This window comes from Polyodon spathula, chromosome 18 (assembly GCF_017654505.1).
Source record: "Polyodon spathula isolate WHYD16114869_AA chromosome 18, ASM1765450v1, whole genome shotgun sequence".
NCBI lineage: Eukaryota > Metazoa > Chordata > Actinopteri > Acipenseriformes > Polyodontidae > Polyodon > Polyodon spathula.
Window position 1 is genome coordinate 1,075,622 of NC_054551.1, and position 21,611 is coordinate 1,097,232.

The following is a 21,611-nucleotide window of genomic DNA, read 5'->3' on the forward strand; positions in this document are numbered from 1 at the left end:
ATAGAAAAGAGAATTCATCATTCAGGTGAGGATGTAATGAGAAACTGCCATGTTTTAGAATTCAGATTGGCCATTGAGATTCGTGAGACTCCCAGTAGAGTGTGACAGGCTTCCTCTGATCTCCTGACAGATCCCAGCAGGAATCCAGGGTGACCAGAGGATCCGCCTGTCTGGGAAGGGGATCCCGCGGGTGAACAGCTACGGATATGGAGATCACTACGTCCACATCAAGATCCGAGTCCCCAAGTAAGAGACTGTCGGGCTGCACCCTCCGCGGAACGGCTCTGTGTCTTTACACCCCCGCACACCATTGCACTCTCACACCCTCTCACACACCATCTTATCTGGAATTTGGGAATAAAAGTTATTTTCAGTTTTGCTGTGGGGAAACCCTCCAGATCAGTGAAGTTTACAGAGTCTCTGTTCCTTCCCCTGCCTGCAGGAGACTGACAGACAGACAGCGCTCTCTGATCACGAGCTATGCTGAGGATGAGACGGACGTGGAAGGCACGGTGAACGGAGTCACCGACACTGCTGCTGGTGAGTGCCCAGTGCTGCCTGCCTACCAGGCAGAAATGCAGTCCTCCCCTACCCCTGTTGTGTTTGCATAGTACTCAGTGTTTTGAATTGTGGGGAGCAGAGTTATAAGTAGTTACAGGTAGTTATGAATGAGAGAAAAACTACATCCATAATGCGCTCGGTATAGAGAGGTCTGTAAAAACATTAGTTCGAACCCCCTTAGGAAGCGAGAGCTGACCCCTCCACTGGACTGTGCACAGTGTAATAGTCTGAGATGACCCATCCACTTCACTGTGCACAGTGTAATAGTCTGTAGCATGACTTCAGGCAGGCTTGAGAATTCTGCATTGTTCAGCCTTTTTCTCGCTTTTAAAATAAAACTGATTTTTAAAAAAAAAAAAAAATTAAAAATAAATATATTTAAAAACTTGCCAGGCAGCGAAAGGCTGACTGCAGCTTCTGATGCAATGCCTCTTTGTGTCCAGGTGGGGGAGCCAAGGGGCAGCGGTCAGAGGCAAGGCAAGAAAGCCCTGAGGAGGGGCAGGACAAGGAGGAGGGGTTCTTCTCCAAACTAAAGCGAATGTTTAGCTCCTGACAGCCCCAGTAGAGGTAGGCCGTCTCTCGCGCTTGTCTCTGTGTGTGGGGGTTCGTTTTATAGAGCATATGGGGTAAAACAAACAAACAAAAAGTCGCCTTGTGAGGACATTGGCCATAACGTCCCTGTAGTGTGTGAAGTCGACAAAGTCCTACTAAACACTAATACAAACGTGCCTCTCTCCCCCTCCCTGTCCGTCCGCCCTTCATCTCCTCAGCGGTGACCCTGGACCTTCAAAAAGATGGTTTAGAAAGCCTGGAAAAGCTTGCATTTATTAATCTGATATTAGTCATGTTAACATTCAGTGTGTTCAGTGATATTACACATTTCTTCTTTGTTTTTGTCTCCTTGTGTTTGCAGGGAAGCGGTACACTGGGAACTAGACTGTAGGGAGCAGGAAGCCCTTTCTGGTATGAGTCGACCCAGCCACACTGCTCTGAGCAGAGTCGAACTACAGTACTGCTCGCTGACACCTGAAGAGGTGACCCCAAAATCTATCTAGAGGTGTCCACAAATCTATACCTGCAGAAAAGCTTCTTTACTGTACTTCACCTGACACCATACGTGTACATTTCCATAATGTACTGTAGTATTTTTGGAATGTACAGAACGGAGTTGACTCTTGGTGGGAGATTTCTCTATTTTGAGTTTGGAAGAGTATATTAAAATAGTTTTCTGTTGGCCCTGCTAATTGGATGTCTCCCTGTAGCTGTGGCAAGTTCTATTTATCTTTCTTTTAGAATGATAGCTTTATTGGAACAGAGTATGTTTGAGGTTCAGGTGCCAGTGTATTTTGCATTCCAGAAAGCAATGCAAATTTAAAATATATACTTTAGGTCCTGACGTGGATGTCCCAGCAAAGGATTTAGTCGCAGACGCAGCACGTGGAAGAGAATGTCACATCAATGCGACGCGCAATACAGGTTGTCGGAGTAGTTGTGTTTAATATCCCAGTTTCTCTGGTGTCTGTACCGTGTGATGGGGTGTAAGATATAACGTTTGATCACATTTGGAAGCATGTCTCCCAAGATCAAGACAGGGTTCCTTTATAAGTAGGTCATTGTGACTTTGCTTTGTGTAGTTTAGGGAACCTGTCCAAGTATGAAAATGGGATGAATGGTTCCTAAGCTATAACTTAGTTGAGTTTGACACCCTTTATAAAAATTACCTTATGAATAATGCCAGTACTCTTCAGACAGTCAGGGTTGCATGTGGTATGTAGAGAGGTGTCTACAGGTAAAGTAAATAAATTCAGATGACATCCTAGTCCATGCATTATCGATTAATGTGTCTATATATATATATATATAAATATATATATATATATATATATGTTGGCAATGAGAACACAATCCAGATTCTTCTTGTGTCATTTGGGTGTTTCATTGCCATCTGCCCTTGTGTACACATACATGCATGTTCTAATTTAATTATAATAAAAAAAGAAATCTGTTATGTATTTGGTCTTTCAATTGATGAATTGAAATGAGACCTGGGTTTGTCAAAGAAACAAACCCTCTTCTAACATTCATCCCGTGGCTTCTGAATTTCCTGTGTTTATTTTGTAAACCCTTGGTGAAATTTGTGATGTTTGCCAAGATAGTGACTGAATAAGAGTTTAATATATACGGTTAAAAAAAACACACTGACAAATTGTGCATAAAATGCAATATTAATTTTAATGTTGTAAAATAAAAAGGATGTTACTCTTAAGTTTACATTAACATTTTGTTGATTTTCACAAGCAGATTAGTTTAACATTTGCACACAAAAATAGTGATAATAATTGCATATTCTTGCAGTATTACAATGATATTGCACTCAAAGGAGGGTTTGTAACACAAAAGTGGCTGTTCAATTCAGCAGGGCCATTAACAGCTCACACAGCTAAGAGCAGCTAAAAAGTAGTAACTATTTAAACAGGGTTTTTTTTAAACCAGTAAGCCACCACAAGTTATGGGTAAAGAAAAGAAAAATTCTTTGTCAAACATATTTGTGTCATTTGTTGAAATATTAGCTAGCAGCGGCTGCTGATGACTTCACTTTGATATAATTTATTATTTTGTTTTTGCCCTCACTTTCCATTCCTTGAATAATTGTGGTGTCTATATATATATAATATATCTATAGATATATATATATATATATATATATATATATAAAAACCTCATCCTGACTTTTCTAAGATTGTGTGGGTAAAAGTGCTGCAGTGAAATAGAAGTGAATTCCGGCGCCATCAAACCCCTAAAAGATTTGGCTGTGACATTAAAAAATGTACACCAGTATCCGTTCACCATAAACTTTAGTAGTGCTGTTAATCAGACAAGAATCTTATTGATAGCTTCCAATTTCAGCCCAGCTGTCCTTATGTGCTTTGATTCTGCTTGGGTTATAATGGCATTCTCACTTCTCGTCAGGTCCCCTGTATCCCTATACCTGCCTATATCCTATCGCCACCTGAATCCCAGCAGCTGGGAAATGTAGCAGAGAAATGGGTATTTAAATTCCTACCAGTTGCTTCGCTCACTTAGACAGTCTGTCTCAATACCAGCGCAACCAAACTGGCTCTGTGGGTTCAAATCCATGTGTGTCACAGAGACACAGGCAAATGTCTTAACCCAGTGACAAACCGAAATGAAAACGAGTGGCTGACAACACTATGGAGTAATAGAAGGTGCGTACACAGAGGCACAGGGAGAATCTAGTGGCAAAGCACACTCAATCATAGCGGCTGCCCACTGGCATGCACAAGCAAAGCACTGCATATCTGCAGGTCAAAAACTGGCCTATTAACAATTTGCACATAAGAAACAAAAGCTTTGTTACATAAGCCAAATGGAAAAGGTGCGCTGAATTACACTGCACATATCTTCCACAGGTTAGATGAAAACAAACTTGCAAAAATTGCATATGTAGTAAGATCTAGGTAGAGTTAATAGCACATGGCACATTACGGACATGTGCTGTAATGCTAATCTTAAACGACTGCAGACACCGCATAGGAAGCAAAGTGCGAGTGCCACCAGCAGTCATTGCTGAACAATAGAGACAGTAAAGAGTTTCCATTAAAATCGTTTAACACAAACAAAACTACATCCGTTCAACTGAGGTTTTTAGTTAATTTTTTCCCCCTACCAAGAGTTGCAGCTTTAAACAAGTTCCCTATAAAGGACGCCGGTTCCTATTCTAAGGTCACAGGGACCTGGTTTCAGTTACAGTATGTGTGTGTGTGTGTTTGTGCTGCCTGTCCTGGTTGGATTAGACATTAACTAACCTCCAATGGCTACGCAGTTGTTCACTGACAGGAATGCCAGGTCAAACTACATTCCGAAGAGCTGGTTGCAAGATTCCTGTGCCAAAATCAATCTCGCGCAATTTAGATAAAAGTACAAATCTTAAAATCTTCTGCTCTCAAAACAGTGAGAGGAGTTTATATCTGAAGTGGTCTAGGTGCATTAGAAAATAAACAGCAGCAAGATTTGGTTGATGTGTAACAGGCAGCGTTGTGTGATGCTCTGCCGTTCTGGATTCCGCCACCTGTCCGTGAGATGAGGTTAACAGCTCTATACCCGCGAGCCTGGCTCTCTTGCACAGTGGTTAGGACGCTCTCTTGCGGTGTTGCGCTGCTACAGATATATAAATGGTGAAATCAAGATGCATAGAATTCCGTCATGTCTTACAACAGTCCTGTAATAATGAAACTATTTTGAAATGTGTTGCACAATGACTGTAGCCCTAGACCCCTCCTGTTGTCGTTAGTCCAGTGAGGTTATGTGTCTGTGTAACTGGGGTTCAGTATTTCAAGGAACGACTTGAAATCTGATACAACAATCCCATGCCCACAGAAGGAATCAACAAAAAACGAAAACACTCTGGATGCCACAGGCTACAAATCAGTCACTAAATAGTAAATACACAATCTAAATATTAGCTGAACAAACAGACTATTCCAGTACAGTACACTCCAAACTACAACCCATTAAAAAAAAGAAAGAACTTCAGTGAATTTATCTGTACCAGCGACGATTAAAATAATTGCAGATTTAAAAGAAGAAATTCAAAGAGAAAGGACTCGGGATAAGCAGCTCATTTTCAGCACCACATTCCCATCTACTGTGACTCAGGAAGGGTTAAAACAGAGCACTGGGTCAGGAGGGATGGACGAAGGGTATGGTTGCAGAACCCAGTCTTTAGGCCACGCCTTCCAGTCGAGCCTACCAATCACATCATGTACCAAGCAGCAACGCCTGCTAGCAGGGCAATGCAGGCAGACATTACGACCTGCCCGGTGGGGTGTCTCAGGACTGCCATGGCCAAGTGGCAGACGCAGGCAGAGCCACCACCAGCAGCTGGGGATAGACAGGGTAAACAATGAGAAAAAATCATGTGTGCAAGCACAAAAGGGCAAAAACAGATGTTTTGACTAGTCTAATGGATTTGAATATTCTGATGTTATTTACTCTATTACTCTTCTTATATTTGCATGACAGTAATTTGAGCTGGTTGCACGTTGGCCATTTTAATCAGCACACTAGTATGCAAATCATTCAGCACTGTTTATGGAAACTACAGTCTAAAGAACGTGATGCGTTGCTGCTCTATGTAATGAAATAGACGTCAGTCAAGCCGACTCATACCTGTTTTTGCAGCGTAGTAGGGGCATTTACTGAGGTCTCCTTTCCCATCGTACTCTGGCAGACCCCCATCCAGCACCTCGTCCTTTATAGTCTTCCCAACTCTTTCTAGCTCGTTGAAAATCTGTCGGCATTTAGAAATCAAGTTTAGAAATCCTGGACATTCACAGGTTTTGTTAAAACTGAGATCTTATTCAGCACTGACTAATACTGAGCTGCTGCTTAACTGTGGTTTTGAAGATCCTGATTCGAAACCTACAATCTTTGAATAGTGACTCGCATTTTCGTAATGGTTTATTGACGCCGTATCTAACGGCCGGAGTACTCCGCATAACTTTCTTTAATGCCTGCCTACCTCCATGTTGAAGCCGAAGGCGCGGTTGGCCTCCTCCACGATCCTGTGCTTGGTCTCCTGGTCGAGGTCCAGGTCGTTCATCCTGCTGCGGTACAGCTGCTTGAACTCCTTGGCATTGCTGATGTTGTCGAAGGTGTAGAACTGGACCCCCTCTCCGGTGCTGGGCAGCTTCAGGGCCCGCTGGGCCACCTTCTTTAGCACCTGGCCCCCGGACAGGTCCCCCATGTAGCGGGTGTAGGCGTGGGCCACCAGCAGCTCCGGCTCGCTGCGCCCCACCTCATGGATTCGATCCACGTATTTCCGCGTGGCTTCTGAGAGCTGCACCACCGCCTGCCAGTTCTCTCCGTAGAAGAACTCCAGGTCTTTGGCCAGCGCCTCCCGCCTGTGCAGCTCCTCTGGGAAGTATAGCGGGGCGAACTGGGGCTGATCCCTGTTCCCATCCATCTCCTCCTCCAGGGCCGAGTATGTGAAGTACAGGGCCACTGTCCCCAGCTGCCGGGACAGGAAAGACCAAATTGAGCCCTGGCTATTCAACATTCATGCGAAATCAACTGTCATTATCCCTCTCTTTAATAACACAGGCAGTGTTTAGGGAAAAGCAACAAATAGAGACGTGCGTCATCTGCACTGCTGCATACCACAGAGAAGCTGAATCCTCTTAGGTGTAGATTAACCTCAGAGACTTCTTAGCTGCCTCTTATTATAGTTATTAAGAAAAAAGACATTGGCACTCTAAAACTGACACACCCACAGATGCATGCATACCTACAGCATGCAGATGAGATTTATACTTCCAAATTCAACGGAAAATATTTATTTTACATAAAGAAATGTTTCTGCTTCCCCATTCTTGTGTCGGTCCACACAGCGTAGCAGTTACACACGCACACAGACACACACCTTAAAGAGCTCCTTCCTGATGTGGCCTTTCAGGAAGTCCTTGACAAACTGCGTGTTCTCAGCCTTGTCGTGAGCCTCCACAGTCCCTGCCTTCAGCAGCTCGGACAGATCACTGGGGCTGCGGGAGACAGCCTGGTCAGCACTGCAGTGACCACACCCACATGTGCACGCACGCACACACTCTATAAAGACTGCACAGCTACAGCGATAGAGCATATTAAATGATAAAGTAACTGAAATACTGCTAACACAGTTCCGAGGCTGAACCTCACCTGACGCCGTCATCGTGCTCCTTCTCATACACAACGTCACCCCCGTTCTGCACGGTCTCCTCCTGCCCAGGCTCCTCTGCTTTCAATGCAGGCATGGCTGTGTTGATTCAGTCTTAGCGGCGCCCTGTTTGAGAGAGGACAAGACCATGGAAACACCTCTCCCTGCGTGCTACTGTATACAGTAATCATGCACAGCCTCAGACCTCCGTGCAATACAAATGAAGATGAAGCACGCGATCAGGGCTGCAATGCAGTGTGCTGATCACTGTAAAAATCTGTTAGCTCAACTGCAGTCAAACAATATAAGATTTACGCAGAGAAACAGAACGGGAGATGTGTATCTTATTTAAGATGAGAAGTCCATCCCTCCCTTTTAATACAGAAATTATACGACAAATGAAAGTCTAGACTGAAGCAAGCTTTCACTGGATCTGACCTTGCTGATACAGTCGTAGCCCCCGACTGACTGCTGATCACACCTAGAGATGGACTGAACATATGTGGGCGCTCCTCAAAGTGCAGCTCTGTCTGGCGTTGACAACATACCTTTATCACTTGGTTAACAAGGATGAGCTGACTCAGCAGGATTCTTGCAGGCCTGTCTTCCTTCTCTGTCTCTGTCTCTCTCTCAGCACAGCAGGACAGCTCAGTGACAATGCATTACACTCTGTAAAAAGAGGGGGTTACACGTTGAAGCACTGAACAAACGGCTGCATTGCTGGCCAGACGGAGAGTTCAGGGCTCAGTCTATTAAGAGCTTCAAATCACTGTGTCCTCTCTCTCTTTTTTTTTTTTTTTTTTACAGGAATTCCCCTGCAAAATGAATAGCTTTTAAGGAAGTAATGAAATCTTTCCGGTGATAAATACAGAAGGGCTATGATTATGCGAGAGAAGTCAAACAAACAACACCTACAGAGCAGCACTGCTTCTCACCCTTTTCAATGCAGGGACCACCTTGGGTAAACTAAACATAAATTATTTATATATTATATATATATATATATATATATATATATATATATATATATATATATAAACACACTGGAAGACGATGTGAGTGTGAAGCAATCGAAAACATTTAAAAATGCTTGGACAGTGTTTTCAGCAGTAGTGTTAAGAGAATTTCCTTTTGGCACACAGTCTTGTGAGCGGTTAAACCTGCTGAATAAGCCTGTTTAATAACATAGCGCTGAAACAGATCACAGAAAGCAACAAATATACCCTCTTTTTGTTTCACATTAACTTCGATTACTATATGCAGCTAACCTCTCTAAAAACGTGTGGAAATAGGGGTGCTCCTATATCCGTGGCAACACTGTAGCGCATATTTTATAATGTTGAAAATTAAAAGTACTAAAACCTGGTTTTAATGTTTGTTCGTTTGTTAAATTTAGTCATGCCAAGCGAGTTAGGAATTTCCAATGCAGTGCGCTACCTCTATGCAGAGGACAAAGGCTAGGACCGCCAGATTACGTTTTATTTTATGTTTTTGCCCTGAGCAGTGAGAACAAGCAGTAGAAAAGCCACAGATTAAAAAGACGTGCATTTACTCGAACGCTAGCAGGATTTGTTTGCTGTTGTTTTAGCACAACGTGTAATTCTGTAGAAATGTTTTTGTGTGTGTGTGTGTGTGTGTGTTTGTGCTACTAGTAAATGGTAAATTACATGGGAATACAAAAGTGAGCCGCTGCATACGCTTCGTCTCTAAAAGTTGTTTGTTGTTATTTATTTTTAAATGTAGCACATTGCTTCATAGATGGAGACCTCAGAATTCGCTATCCAGCACCGGTTTATATCCTGTTAACTAGACGCAGAGGTATTGCAGCACACACAACTCATTGATACCGTGCCAGGCCATTAGAAAAGAAAACACGTCACGTCCTCATCGCCTTCAGCACCAATTCGCTACAACGTGTCTCCTGGCACGGATAGAGCAGAATTACTTACACAGTGTGCAACGGGCAGAAACATAACACCAGCTCTCGACAGTTTAACTTAAAGCTAAAACTGGCGATGCTATTATTTTCGTGTATCATCACCGGTAATTCAACATTGTTTTTTGTTTTTTTTTCCCCTGTATTATAATAATACAAAAAAATAAGCTTATTGTAATACAACAATGCCCCCGCTACTGTCAATGTCAAAGCCTGTTTAAAGTGAAAATGTTTTTTTTTTTAAATATGCCCTTTTTTCGAATACGAGATATAACTGTTTTGCTCATATACCCAAAGGTTTCGTTTGTTTGTTTTTTCGGATAATGCGGCTAGCTAGCTATATATTTGATGTGCTAAAGCGTTACTGTACCTTTCCTTCTTTCGCAACCGCACTGCAACTCGCTCTCAAGAAGGAAGTGACTCACACAGCGCCACATGACTCTTTACACGTGATGTGCGCATGGGTGCTATTTTTAAAAAAACACTGACTGGATTGTCACACCCAAAACACCTTCGTATTATCTTCAATTTTTTTTGTCTTAACTGTAGTAGGAAGGATCCGCAGTAGGTTGGATAAAGAGTGCGTAAGGCAGGGATAGGGCTACCATGTGACTGTGTTTTCTAGGACATTTAGGGACAAGACAGGGGCTTTTCAACTCAGTCACACCCCAATGCATTCTCAGTGCAGTCCTGCTGTGAAAGGAAAGGCAGGTAAACGGTCCAGAATGCACTGAGTTGTGAGTTGAAAAGCCTGAAGTGTCACAAACTGGATGCTCACCTGGAGACACACGAGGGACAGGTAGCCCCACACCTCTGGGTTTCTGCTGTTCAAGTTGTTCGCCTCCGCTAGTGCTTCCTCTGCCTCCATCAGTGCCACAAGCTGAAACCAGACAAGCAGTTCAGAGACCATGCACATTTTCTGTAAAGCCGAGCGCTCCATGTGCCAAGGCCAGTCTGCAGAGAGACGGTATTGCATGCCAGGGCTGTGCTTGCCATGCTGTTGGTATTTTACCTTGTAGCAGGCGGTCCCGAGGCCCAGCCAGGACAGGCAGGAGGGGAAGTTTTTGCAGGCACGCAGGAAGGTGAGTTTCGCCTTCGCAAACTGACGGGGCAAAGGAGAGAAGAGTTAGACAGAAACACGGAACCTCTCTCATCCACAACCCATTCATCTGTTATCTCTAAACACGTTTTCAGCCAGCGTACGCCCACTATCAAGACTGCTTCTGTTTTAGTTTGTTTGTTTCTTCACCTGGTCCTCCTGCAAATAGATGGCACCCAGCCTCAGGTAGACAGGGTGCATCTCAGAGGCGCCTGTCACGAAGTCCAGGTCACGCTTGCAGCACTCGCTGGCCTTGTGGAAGTCCCTGCGCATGTAGTGGAGGTGCCCAGTGAGAGCCCACACCTCCGGGTTCTGGAGGAAAGCAAGGCTATTTGTGAAGAGCTTACAAACAGTAAGTCTTATGGATGGATTAATGGGTTATTGCATGGCAATGTGGGTTACCCCCAATTGACATGCAGTGCCTCCTGTAGGTTCTGGTCTGCACTGTCCAAAACCTGCCTCTGGAGGTGGAGCCTGGCTAGAGTCAAGTAATAGGAGCAGCTGGTCTCTCCCTCTGGAGACAGATAACTCGTGGGATGCATTTATTAAGGATGGGAGAGCTGTTCGGAGTGAGACTCTACCTCGAGCGAGACCGGCACCTGCAGACAGGCCATGTAGCTGAACTGTGGCCCGGTCGTGCTCCACACTTCAGGGATGGAGTACGCCGTTTCCACAGAAACCCTGAACAGGTTGGAGTCGGCAAGCTGGGCATCTGACAGCAGGGCTTCCAGGACTGACACAGCTACCTCCAGGATAGGCTGCGAGGGGCACAGCGCATACATTAACCTGATATACAGAGTAAGAGTGCCAGAAAATGCATGGTCCACAATGTTCAGTTCACTAATGCATAACCCACCCACAATCCCACAGAACCAAATCCAGGGCTGTGTGGAGCATTGTGTTAATGCACTAGCCTTTCACCTCCAGTGGTCTGGGTTAAAATTGGGATTAGGTCTCAACTTGATCTCAATGAAACCCTCAGTGAACAGTAGTCTACATCACAAAAACACAACTTGGCTATCATAGTCAAACCACTGGATCTGGGTCTATGCAGAACAGGCTAGCCCGTCCCTCCCCAGTAATAGCGTTTATAAGTCAGTGAATGTGATCCCTCAGGGCCACCTGGCTCCCAAAGGAGAACCCATGTGTTCTGCACCCACCCTACAACAGAGGCAGCAGATCCACAACTGCCTGGCCCAAAATAATTGTCTTCTCTTCCATCTGCTTCTTCTCTTTTGGCAGGATTTCAACGAGGGTCACTGGAGAGGGGTTATGTTATTACTCCTGAGTCCAGCGAACAGGAATAATAGCACAAGCAATGCTGTAACGTGGCAATGCATGGGCCCCTAAGCTTCCCAGTAAAAAAAAAAAAAAACTTAAGAACTCAATTATGACTCTCCGAACTGCATCACATGGCCCGTCACAGCTGTCAGGTCAAGGCACGATCTTTTCAACCCCAAAGACGCAATGTGTGTACTCACAGATGACAGGCTTGTGCGCCAGGCCATCCAGCGTGTCGAGCGCCTCCCAGCAGTCGAACCTGCAGGTGAAGTTGAACTCCACGCCCTGTTCCGCCGACTGCTCAGCCTTCGGGGACCCCCCAGCACCGCGGCGTTGAACTGGACCCGGACATTCAGCAAGGATTCTGCTCTTGAGCCTTTCTGTAACAGAAGACAGAGACAAGGTTACGTTAAGAGAACGTGAATCTGGTTACAGTAAGAATTTATTTTGTGCCGCTACCTGCACTGGTGCCAGATTGCACTGTTTAATTACAGCATGTAGCGGAATATCATTGCATTTGATTTTAAAGGATTGTTGTCAGTAATAATCTTTATAAATTGAAAACATTTTGAAAACTTAAAAAAGGAATAAAGAATTTGGTGACTACGGCCGTTCTATCACACCACATAGACTACAGAAATATAATAATAATAATAATAATAATAATAATAATAATAATAATAATAATAATATCGGGCACCTAAAAGACAGTGCGACTTATTCTGAACGGCCGGAGCGATGCTACTAAAGGAATATTTTTTTGTTGTCAAATCCAAAAGCTAAACCACGAATCTGCCGAACCGTCGTTTGTTTACCCGGTTCGGTGATTCGATTGAACCGGCTGCAAAAAAAAAAAAAAACCGCGTCTCCTGTTACCATGGTTTCTCATCGCGAGGTCTTGCAATACGCTCAATACAGAGTCTTGAAGAGGTGGGATTATTGGTAGCAGGTTCACCAATGGAGTTTGTGTTTTGATAGTTTTTGAAGCAATAGGGACGAGGGGAGGATTGCGTGCCCCTGGAGTTTGTAACGCACGTGTTTTGCAAGAGTTGTCGGAAATGAGTGTCCTGGAGCACGTTGAGTTGCTGTGGTTGTGTAAGTAAAGACTGTGTTATCTAAACATTTTGTGACACACACACTCTCTATAATACAGTAATAAATAAATACAAAAAACGTATAATTTTAGTGCAAATGAATGTGTAAACCATGTTTCAGAAGCACGTTGAAGGCTTGTCTGGAGCGCTCAGCTACATCACTTTTTAAAAACTCGTTTCACGATTGAATGTTTCGACAAGTATAAACTGCCTCTGGGTTTGTGTAAGAGCAGAAAGGGAGATTCAGTTGTGAGCTTCAGAAAGAGGTCAAGTATCCGCTAGAGCTAGTCCGGAGCTTTGCTGTTTGCTGTCTAACTAATTTAATGCAAACCTTTGGCGTATTCTTCCAGAATAAGGTATATATATATATATATCTGATAGATATATATATATATATATATATATATATATATATATATATAATAAACGGTAATATACTGTGTTTATTATTACAATGATGTTTTATGCAGGAACCTGCAGCATCTCTTTTGGCCACAATGAGGAAGAGTAAAATAACCACCCCAGAATCAGAGATTGTGGAAATTAAGAGTGCAAAAAAACAAAAGATGAAGAAGAGAGTCGCTGAAGAAATGGAGCAGAAGTCGTGTGAGAAGAAGAAGTAGGGTGAGCATGAACGCAGGAAGAAGAAGAAGAACAAGGTCGAGGTGAGCAAACTGAACTGAGACGAGGGTGGAATCTAGCTGTTCCGTTCAGCACACAGTCATGCAGAGTTCTGGTTTCAGTAGACTGGGTTTCAGGCCACTGCATGTCACACCTGGGTTTGATTGCCTCAAACTCTGTCTCATGGTCTCCTAGAACCAGGTTTCAAGCTTTGTGATCCCTCAGCTTGAGGACAGAGGGTTCCTGTTGGCAGCCCTGGAACCAAAGATCAGTTCTAATGGTTCTGACCCATTCTAGAATGGTGTACCTAAATCTACCCCATTCTAGAATTGTACAGGGAGCTTGGATTCTAGAATTTTTAAAGCTGTGTATGAATTCTCAATTGGTTCAGGAAAGAAAACATGATGATGCATGTGATTTGCTTGTTATTAATTAACATCCCTGCTATTTGTGTGGTTACTGTTGAAATAGCAGCAGTCAGACATCGTGACTTTGCGGGCTTGAGCCACACGGTGGGGCTGTCCCGCTGGTACGGTTCTGGAGCTTCCTGCCAGCTGAGTTCAGCAGATACTGTGGGTGTGTTTTGTTTTGTGAAAGATCTGAGTGGTTTATGCAGAATCAAATCTAATGCTTCTTAGGAATTGCCCCAGAAACACACATTCAGGACTAGATGATAGTATAACAGTCACAGGTCCTTGTGATCAAGGGGTCAGAACTGGGAATTTGTACTGCAGTTGTTTCTGCTCGTTTGGTCGAGCTTCTTGAAGGATCCAAGGTTTCAACAACAAGTTGTCGGCTTCAGCAACGTAACTGACGAGTTGGTTCCAGACTCCCACAATTCTCTGTAAAAAAGTGCCTCCTATTTTCTGTTCTGATGCCCCTTTGTCTAATCTCCATTTGTGACCCCTGGTCCTTGTTTCTTTTTTCAGGTTGAAAAAGTCCCCTGGGTCGACATTGTCAATACCTTTTTAGAATTTTGAAAGCTTGAAACAGGTCGCTGCGTAGTCTTCTTTGTTCAAGACTGAACAGATTCAATTCTTTTAGCCTGTCTGCATATGCCGTTCCTTTTAAAGCCAGAATAATTCTGGTCGCTCTTCTTTGCACTCTTTCTAGAGCAGCCATATCCTTTTTTGTAGCGAGGTGACCAGAACTGAATACAATATTCTAGATTCAAGATGAGGTCTTACTAATGCATTGTAAAGTTTTAACATTACTTCCCTTGATTTAAATGTAATACTTTTCACTATATATCCGAGCAGCTTGTTGGCATTTTTTATATCTTCCCCACATTGTCTAGATGAAGACATTGCTGAGTCAACATAAACTCCTAGATCTTTTTCATAGATTCCTCCTTCAATTCCCATATGGTACCTTACAATTTTCTCTATTAAACTTCAGTCCTGACAGCCTTTCCAAGCCTGTTCTGTGTTAATTGGGGAACGTCAACTTGATCCGGCACGGACATCGTGTTTGTAATTGAAGGCAAGAACAGCCTGAGCTTGCATTGTCAACACGCTGCAGCCAGCTAGTCAGTCCTGCAGCTCTGTTGTAATGAACTGGAGGATTATCATTGTCTGGGTTTTTTTTTTTTCTCTTTCAGTAGGGATTTTAATTTACAAATGCAATCATAAATCACATCCATTATTAAAACACATCCCTTTCAACGTGCGTTTCTCATGCAGACCTTGTTTTTCATTACGTTTTTTATAACAGGGAACTCATTAGCCTTTGTGAAGCTGGTCCTGTCATAGAAGCCCTGTTTATGAGCTGTAATTAAAATGCATTTTCTTGTATCAGGGTGCAGGAGCGCAGGCACCAGCTTGACTGTGTTGACTTTGTACAGGCTACAGGTGAGAAACTGATGTTTTTGCACAAGGATATAAAAGGGTTGTTGAAAACTGTAATACCTGAAACCATTTCTCCTGTCAGTTTGTTACCATTTAACTAAGAAGCAGACGTTTGTTCCCCGAGAGGCAATTTTGTCCAAAGTGAATGAAAAAAGTTTTTACAAGAAACCTGTTTAAAGGTTAATTGTTTTTGTCAAAGTGCACCCTTTGTCTTTTCTGTTTTGACATATTGTTTGTTCAATGTTCATCATCACTGTCCTCATCTGCATCTGTTTTCTTGTCTGTGTTGAAGGCATGTGGTTTCCCAACACTTTTTCTGTTTCACAGACTTCCTGCCCTTGTGAGACTGGGCCAGTGTTGATCCAGAGATACAGTAAAAGTTTAAAGAATGAATCCATTCTAAGATGCTGTTGTTTCCCTCTGATGTCTTGCACCCTGCTGTGGTAAGGAAACGCAGCTGTATAAACAGCGTCTGTTGCAGCGGAGCATCGGAAGCAATGTCTTCTCTTATTCTGTTGTTGTTAAAAGCTGTCGTCTCGGTTGCTACCTGCAATGGAGGACTTGCATTCAAACAGGAAAAAGTCATGAACGGGGAGAACCTTGTACAGGCTCTGGCTCTTAGCCTATCAGGTCCCTTATTGATCTACACTGGTGACAGCATTGGCTGAGCATTTACTGTAATGCACAGGTACAAAAGCTCCCTATTGAAATACATTCTCGCCGCTCTTTGAGCGTTTTGAACGGTGCTGATTTAGGAAGCGGAACTGGGATCGGGAAAGCAGCACCTTGAATCTGTAGTGTGGGGAAAAATATCCCCAAATAGTTTAAAAATTAATAAAGCTCTTAAGACGTAACGATAAAAGATGACCAGTAATACTTTTGCTGATGCCAATTGATTTTTAAATCCTCGGAAGTATCATCCTTAAAAAAAATAAAATAGGCATTTGAATGTTTTCCCACATTGAAGATAAGCAGTGTGGTCAGCCCCCAAAACCCCCCCAGGGAATGAAGTGGAATACAGACTCTTTACGGCATGCCATGATGTGCTTGACATTTTCTTCAGTGCCTTCGGAAATTATTTGAATAATGCAAGGAGCACATTTCCCAGGATGGGACATCACAGCTGGGAAAACAGCTGAGGTTCCCAGATGCAGACCCTCAGAGTCCCACTGTTTTGTGCACAAACATGCACAGCACAGGTCGCCAAGAGATGCGGGCTTCAAAGCACCGCAGGCTTTAATTTACACATCATTACCTTGTACACCAAAACCTGGAGGTGGTTCGATCAACATAAACAAGTTAATATGTGATTTGTAATTGAGGATCTAGCATCAGCCAGTGGGCACAAGAACCTCATTCCCCATTGCTTCCACCTTGGGTAGAAGCACGGCAGCATACCAGAAGTCTTTGGTAGAGCGCTCCTGCAACTGAGCCCAGGGTTTAAATCCTATTTAAATCCTTGCCTATTTAAAGTGAAGCTGTAGACACAACCTGTGATTTGATCCTGTATGGCTGCCATGCACCAAGACTCTTTCACTACCAAGGAGTTTATCTTCTTGTTTTTTTTTTTTTATTATTATTGTCATCTTTTTTTTGTGTGTGATAGTGGAGTGCATAATTGCAGTTCTATTGCTTACTGCTTGCACGATCTTTGTAACTATGTAATTAATGTGAGGCAAAACAATATGAATATATGTGTTGATTCGTAATCCTGCTGCCTAGATTATGCATTGGGCTGTTTTCGAATCCTTTCCTGGTACCGTTGTTTGTCTGGACTGGACTGGACAGGCAAGCAGTGCAGATTTGCAGCTGATGGACAGGACTGCAAAGTGCTGCTAACTGATTCATTGAATCAAGTTTTTATTTTTGATAAGCAAGGCAAGTTAGTAGTGCAGTCATCAGAGGTCACATTAACGCAGAATTTTGCATCCCAGACGCAAAATAAGCCTATTAGACTGAAAAATATTTTGTCTTGTGTTCACAATGGAAAGGGACGCAGACATGCATATTCATGGTAATCTGTTACACTGCAGCAAAATTATCTTAAAATACTTTCTTGTTTAAAAAAATAAAAAAAATAAAAAAAAACCTTTTCTGCAATATAACAGCATTGATTTAAGGTACACTCCAGTTTTGTGGGTGGCTACAACAGAGGTCCATATTGCTAAGAAATTAAACAAGTATTCTGGAAAAAGTAAATACTGACACACACACACACACACACACACACACACACACACACAAGTAGGGCTTGAAGTTTTTGTGTTTTATTTTTAATAAGGTGACAAATTTAGCTGATTTCTGTTTCATAATTGCACTCAGAAAAAGCAGTTAATTGCAAAACAATCTTTGTTTTTACCTTCATGTCTTGCCTGAGCCTAATTCTGGTCCCTTTTTAATTTTGTTTCAAATAGAGCTGACAGATTGTTCATCCCTGATCCTACTTTTAACCCGCATTTCATTCTTGCAGTCACCTAATTGAACATTGTGCTTTTGTTATTTTCTCCACTATTGATATTTTCTTTGCATCTCGGCCATCTACTTCTGACTACAAGTACTACAGTGACCAAAGCAATAGTAATGCACAAAAACACAAACGAAAAATACATTCTTAATTCAGAATGGGAGGTGAAGTGGCTTGTTTATCAAGACGGCAAGATGTACTGTGTGTGAAAGAGCTGCTGGGTGAAAAAGCAAACATATACACACGGATGTACAGTCAGAACCTTCGCTTAAAAGACACGGCGATGCTCTTATTGGAGAGCAGAAAAATATTAAAACACACGTAGATGAAGGCAACAAACAGTGCTTGGAATCCAGTCTCGTTGTCATGAGAACAGCCTACTGTTAGTATATATAACAAAGAAAGTATGTCTGTTTTTATATGTGTATCTGTACACAGACAGTGGCTTTCTAAACCTCTACATGCATAGAGTTTAAACGTTCAGAAAAGTGTTCCAAAATGCACATCCCTGGAGTTTAATAGCCTTTGTGTTAAAATGTATATTTGATAGATGGGACACAGTTTTGGGCATTTGCGTTTCAAGAACGGAGAACAGAAAAGCTAGCACGACCTCTCCAGTCCTGGTATTTACTATCTTCAGCTCTGTTTATTAAGTATGCATATCCGAACTATATGCAATTTTTAACACAAGAATAATAACTTTGGTTCTGTATGTAATTGTTACAGAATTCTGGAAGACCTTTATTGTTGCTTCATGACACCCACCTTGCTACACTATCAGAGAACTCTGTTACGAGTGTTATTGTAATACAGTAGGATGGCCTGGCTATGACTATTGATTAGTTTGAAAGCATTCAAAAGCAATAAGAGGTCTGTCCCTCGCGCCCATTTCTGGGTTTCTTTCTGTGAACGAGATGTGAATCTCCCGAGGGACAGGACTTGCAAGTAAACAGCTGAGGCTTTTTCCGTTGCAGAATTCTAAACTTCAAAGGAAAGGGCACGATGAAAAGAAAAGTGATCTCTTAAACATATGGTCAGCCATTGGCTCCTTCCAACCCCCGTATCCACCCTGTTCTATCGGAGTTGTCTAGGGCTTTTTCCCACAGAATTGATTTGACGCAGTGTGGTCCAAACACATGATGTGACTGAAGCCTGATAATGCTGAACTGACTGGGTTATGTTAATGGCAGGGTTGGTGATATTTATTTTCTTCTTTTTTTTTTTAATAATAAAAATTGGATTTATTTGATTTAAATCAGATTTTTAAATTTGAAATGTGGACTTTTTTTTTTTTCCAGTACCGTAGTTGTAGTTGTGAATACCAAACTAAATTTTATATATTTTTAAATACTCAATCTTAATGAACAAATAAATAAAGCAAAATATTTCTCACTGTGGCATCCTCTAAATGTGATCTACAGTATGTGAACGACAAGAATTTAGCGATGGAGTACGCCAGAGAAAGATCCCCCTCACTCATCCCAGCCATTCCTTTCTTTTACTTTTCTCTCTTTGATTTCCTCTTTCCGTGTCAGTTCAAACACATGCTGTTGTTACTCAGGACCACTTTGCTTTTTATAGGGTGTTCAATTGTTAAAGCTCCTGTTTGCACCACTAAATAAACCGGGTTTCGGCGGGTCTTAACACAGAGCTCAATTGTCTGTTAGTTGTCTATTTGGGACCCCTTTTCACCTGTCCACATTGTCATCGGAATCACTACTGCAAATATTTTAATAATGGGGCAGGCGGTCTGTAACGGGGCAAGACATGTCTTCAGTATACCATTTCAGTGCAGTATTATTTCTATTTATTTATTAATTTTTTTTAATGGGTAATTGCGGGTAAGTGCTGTTCGCGCTTGCACTGTGATCAGAGTACAGCCCTAAGAGTTTACAGACATTGATAGATGAAATGGTATCCTTATTAGTCCAGAGATGATAGACAAAGAGAAGGAGATGTGACACCTTTTATTGGACTAGCTAAATAATAGTTAATCACAAGCTTTCAGGACCTCAAGGTCTCTTCTTCAGGTAAAAGTAGGATAGAGAGATTGAGGTAAAATAAACATCAAGCTCCAAAAGGAAACCTGTCCAATGCGTGAGATAGTATCAGAGACTTTACTTTGCCTGCCTGCATCTCTCCAGAGAAAATACCGAAGATCTGAGCTGCGTTTGAGGCGTTGTTAAACAGTACGGGCCGATCTGCCTTCTCCATGCTAATAAAATCTCAAGAAACGCTGTTCCAAGTGGATCGGTTTGTTTGTCCCTTCACCGCGCTGCTCCGAATTTTGCTGGCTTCTCTCTGGTCTCGCTAGCTGACTCACCACTGTGGCAACTGCTATAGGCCGCTGCCTTAGCTAGTGCCATGCCAGTTAGCTTCAGCCCAGTAGAAAGTGTTTGAAGCTGCACTGCAGAGTGAGCTTGCTTGCTTTGCTAGTGCTACGTTTCATTCTGCTTACGCTGGATTTGTTGAAATGCAGTTTTTTTCGTCCTGCAGCAGGCAGTCCTCACAGTGAGTGTAGCAGCCTGCCGCAGCAGCATTGCTTCTGTGTGAGAGGAAGCAGCTAGACTTCATTATTACAAAACAGGAAGGCACTGCCTTCCCGGTGCAAGTAATTGACCTCGCTCCTGGATGCCTTGTGGGGTAGGTGAATATTACACCCCCTTGCATTTCCTAGTCATTGTTAACCTGTTTCTCCAGAAATATTAATGTGTTTATCCCCTGACTGCTGTGACGGGCCACTTCCTGCCTGCAAGAGTCTAATTTCAGGGTTGGAAACAGGGCTCCCATTGCATAGCAGTTTGATCCAGTCCTGGTTTTGCTGCGAATAACTTACCTACACACACAGTAGTAAAACCTGGAAGGGGTGAAACTGCTCTCATTTCCATTCTTGAATTTTACAGTGTCAAAGTGTTTCAAGAGACTACCTCGATAGGGCTTGCTGAGCAAGTGCCCCTAACATAATAACATAGTTTAGACTTAATAAGAAGAAGAAGAAGAATAGTTAGAGTTAAACATCAGTTCTCTCTCTTTAATACAAAGCAGGTTAAAAGATTCCTGGTCCTCGGGATGTGGAACACATTAATAAAGACACAATGTTTTGCTAGCAACATGAAATCCAATTATGCTGAGTTGCTGTTTCCTGAGTTGTTTTCCAATGCAGTATACGGTGATCGCTGTTTCACAGGTCGGGTCCATGTAGACGGAAATGAAACTTGTTTGATCTTTCTCGAGAAATTGGTGTATAAACTATTGCGTATATGACTGAACCTGTCATATTTTATGTAGGGCGCACAGTAGATTAGAGCGTACGTGATTAGCTTCAGTCCAAACGAGAGAAGTCGTTTGTGTTTAGGTTGTTCATTCCAGGTGTTTGAAAAATAGCTAGAAAACCAGTTTTTTTTTCTTTTTTTTTCTGCGTGCCTTGCTTTATAATTGCTACCATGCACAATCATGTGATATGGTTTACAATATAGTTAGAAAAGGGTTGTTGAATCATCAGGGGTTTATGCAGTTTGACTTTTTTTTTTTTTTTTTTTTTGTAATACCGTATAATAAAATCTCCCAGCAGTGTATTTCAAGTTTCTGAATCTGTTCTTTGAAAGGAAATGGACACACTCAGTGGTTTGTCTGAGTGCTATGATCCACAGACTGGTGAGTTCTGCGCTTTTTCTTCATTCCAAATCTAAGCCCCTTTCCTGTAATTGAGAAGCTGTTTTGTATTTGATCTTTTATCGCAAAATGTTCTGGCTCTTCAAAGTGAAGTAAACAAACTCTGAAATAGTTGTGCGGCGTTTGTAAAAACACACAGAAACCAGTCAAGAATCAGATTTAAGATTTTGAGCCAAAACGTTTTGCGATCTAGATTTTGGCTCTGTGTTTCTTTTTAATCAGGAGTCTGAGAAGTGCAGATTTACAGTTCTCCAGGGAATATCACAAGCCGCTGAGTCCCGGCTAACTCTGCTGCAGAGCTGGAAACTTGCGATGTGATTCCAC

The 21,611-nt window shown here is 42.5% G+C and overlaps 1 protein-coding gene and 2 long non-coding RNA genes across 4 annotated transcripts; 2 read left to right on the forward strand and 1 right to left on the reverse strand.

Annotated features, from left to right (window-relative positions):
* The first annotated feature begins 101 nt into the window (after positions 1-101).
* On the forward strand, positions 102-2,573 carry LOC121294175. Of its 2 annotated transcripts, XR_005946702.1 has the most exons (4): positions 102-246; positions 443-540; positions 1,005-1,128; positions 1,475-2,573. It is a non-coding gene; the product is annotated as an uncharacterized LOC121294175 (long non-coding RNA). The 2 variants fall into 2 exon arrangements; XR_005946703.1 differs by lacking the exon at positions 1,005-1,128 and having other exon boundaries at positions 106-246.
* An 848-nt stretch (positions 2,574-3,421) lies between these two features.
* Positions 3,422-9,657, reverse strand: LOC121330934 (heme oxygenase 2-like). The gene is made up of 7 exons (XM_041277923.1): positions 9,580-9,657; positions 7,822-7,942; positions 7,276-7,399; positions 7,004-7,121; positions 6,104-6,595; positions 5,752-5,872; positions 3,422-5,463 (listed from the first exon to the last, which is right to left on the reverse strand). The coding sequence occupies exons 3-7, from the start codon at positions 7,368-7,370 to the stop codon at positions 5,336-5,338; spliced, it is 954 nt and encodes a 317-aa protein (XP_041133857.1). The 5' UTR covers positions 7,371-7,399; positions 7,822-7,942; positions 9,580-9,657; the 3' UTR covers positions 3,422-5,335.
* Positions 9,658-12,291: 2,634 nt separating this feature from the next.
* Positions 12,292-17,371, forward strand: LOC121331004. The gene is made up of 4 exons (XR_005951928.1): positions 12,292-12,684; positions 13,154-13,348; positions 15,102-15,154; positions 15,479-17,371. It is a non-coding gene; the product is annotated as an uncharacterized LOC121331004 (long non-coding RNA).
* The last annotated feature ends 4,240 nt before the right edge of the window (positions 17,372-21,611 follow it).

Coding starts and splice junctions, on each gene's coding strand:
- LOC121330934 (XM_041277923.1), bottom strand. CDS start 7,370: ATGCCTGCATTGAAAGCAGAGGAGCCTGGGCAGGAGGAGACCGTGCAG. Junction 7,122..7,275: donor GAGCACGATGACGGCGTCAG/GTGAGGTTCAGC, acceptor TGTCTCCCGCAG/CCCCAGTGATCTGTCCGAGC. Junction 5,464..5,751: donor CTACTACGCTGCAAAAACAG/GTATGAGTCGGC, acceptor GTCTATCCCCAG/CTGCTGGTGGTGGCTCTGCC.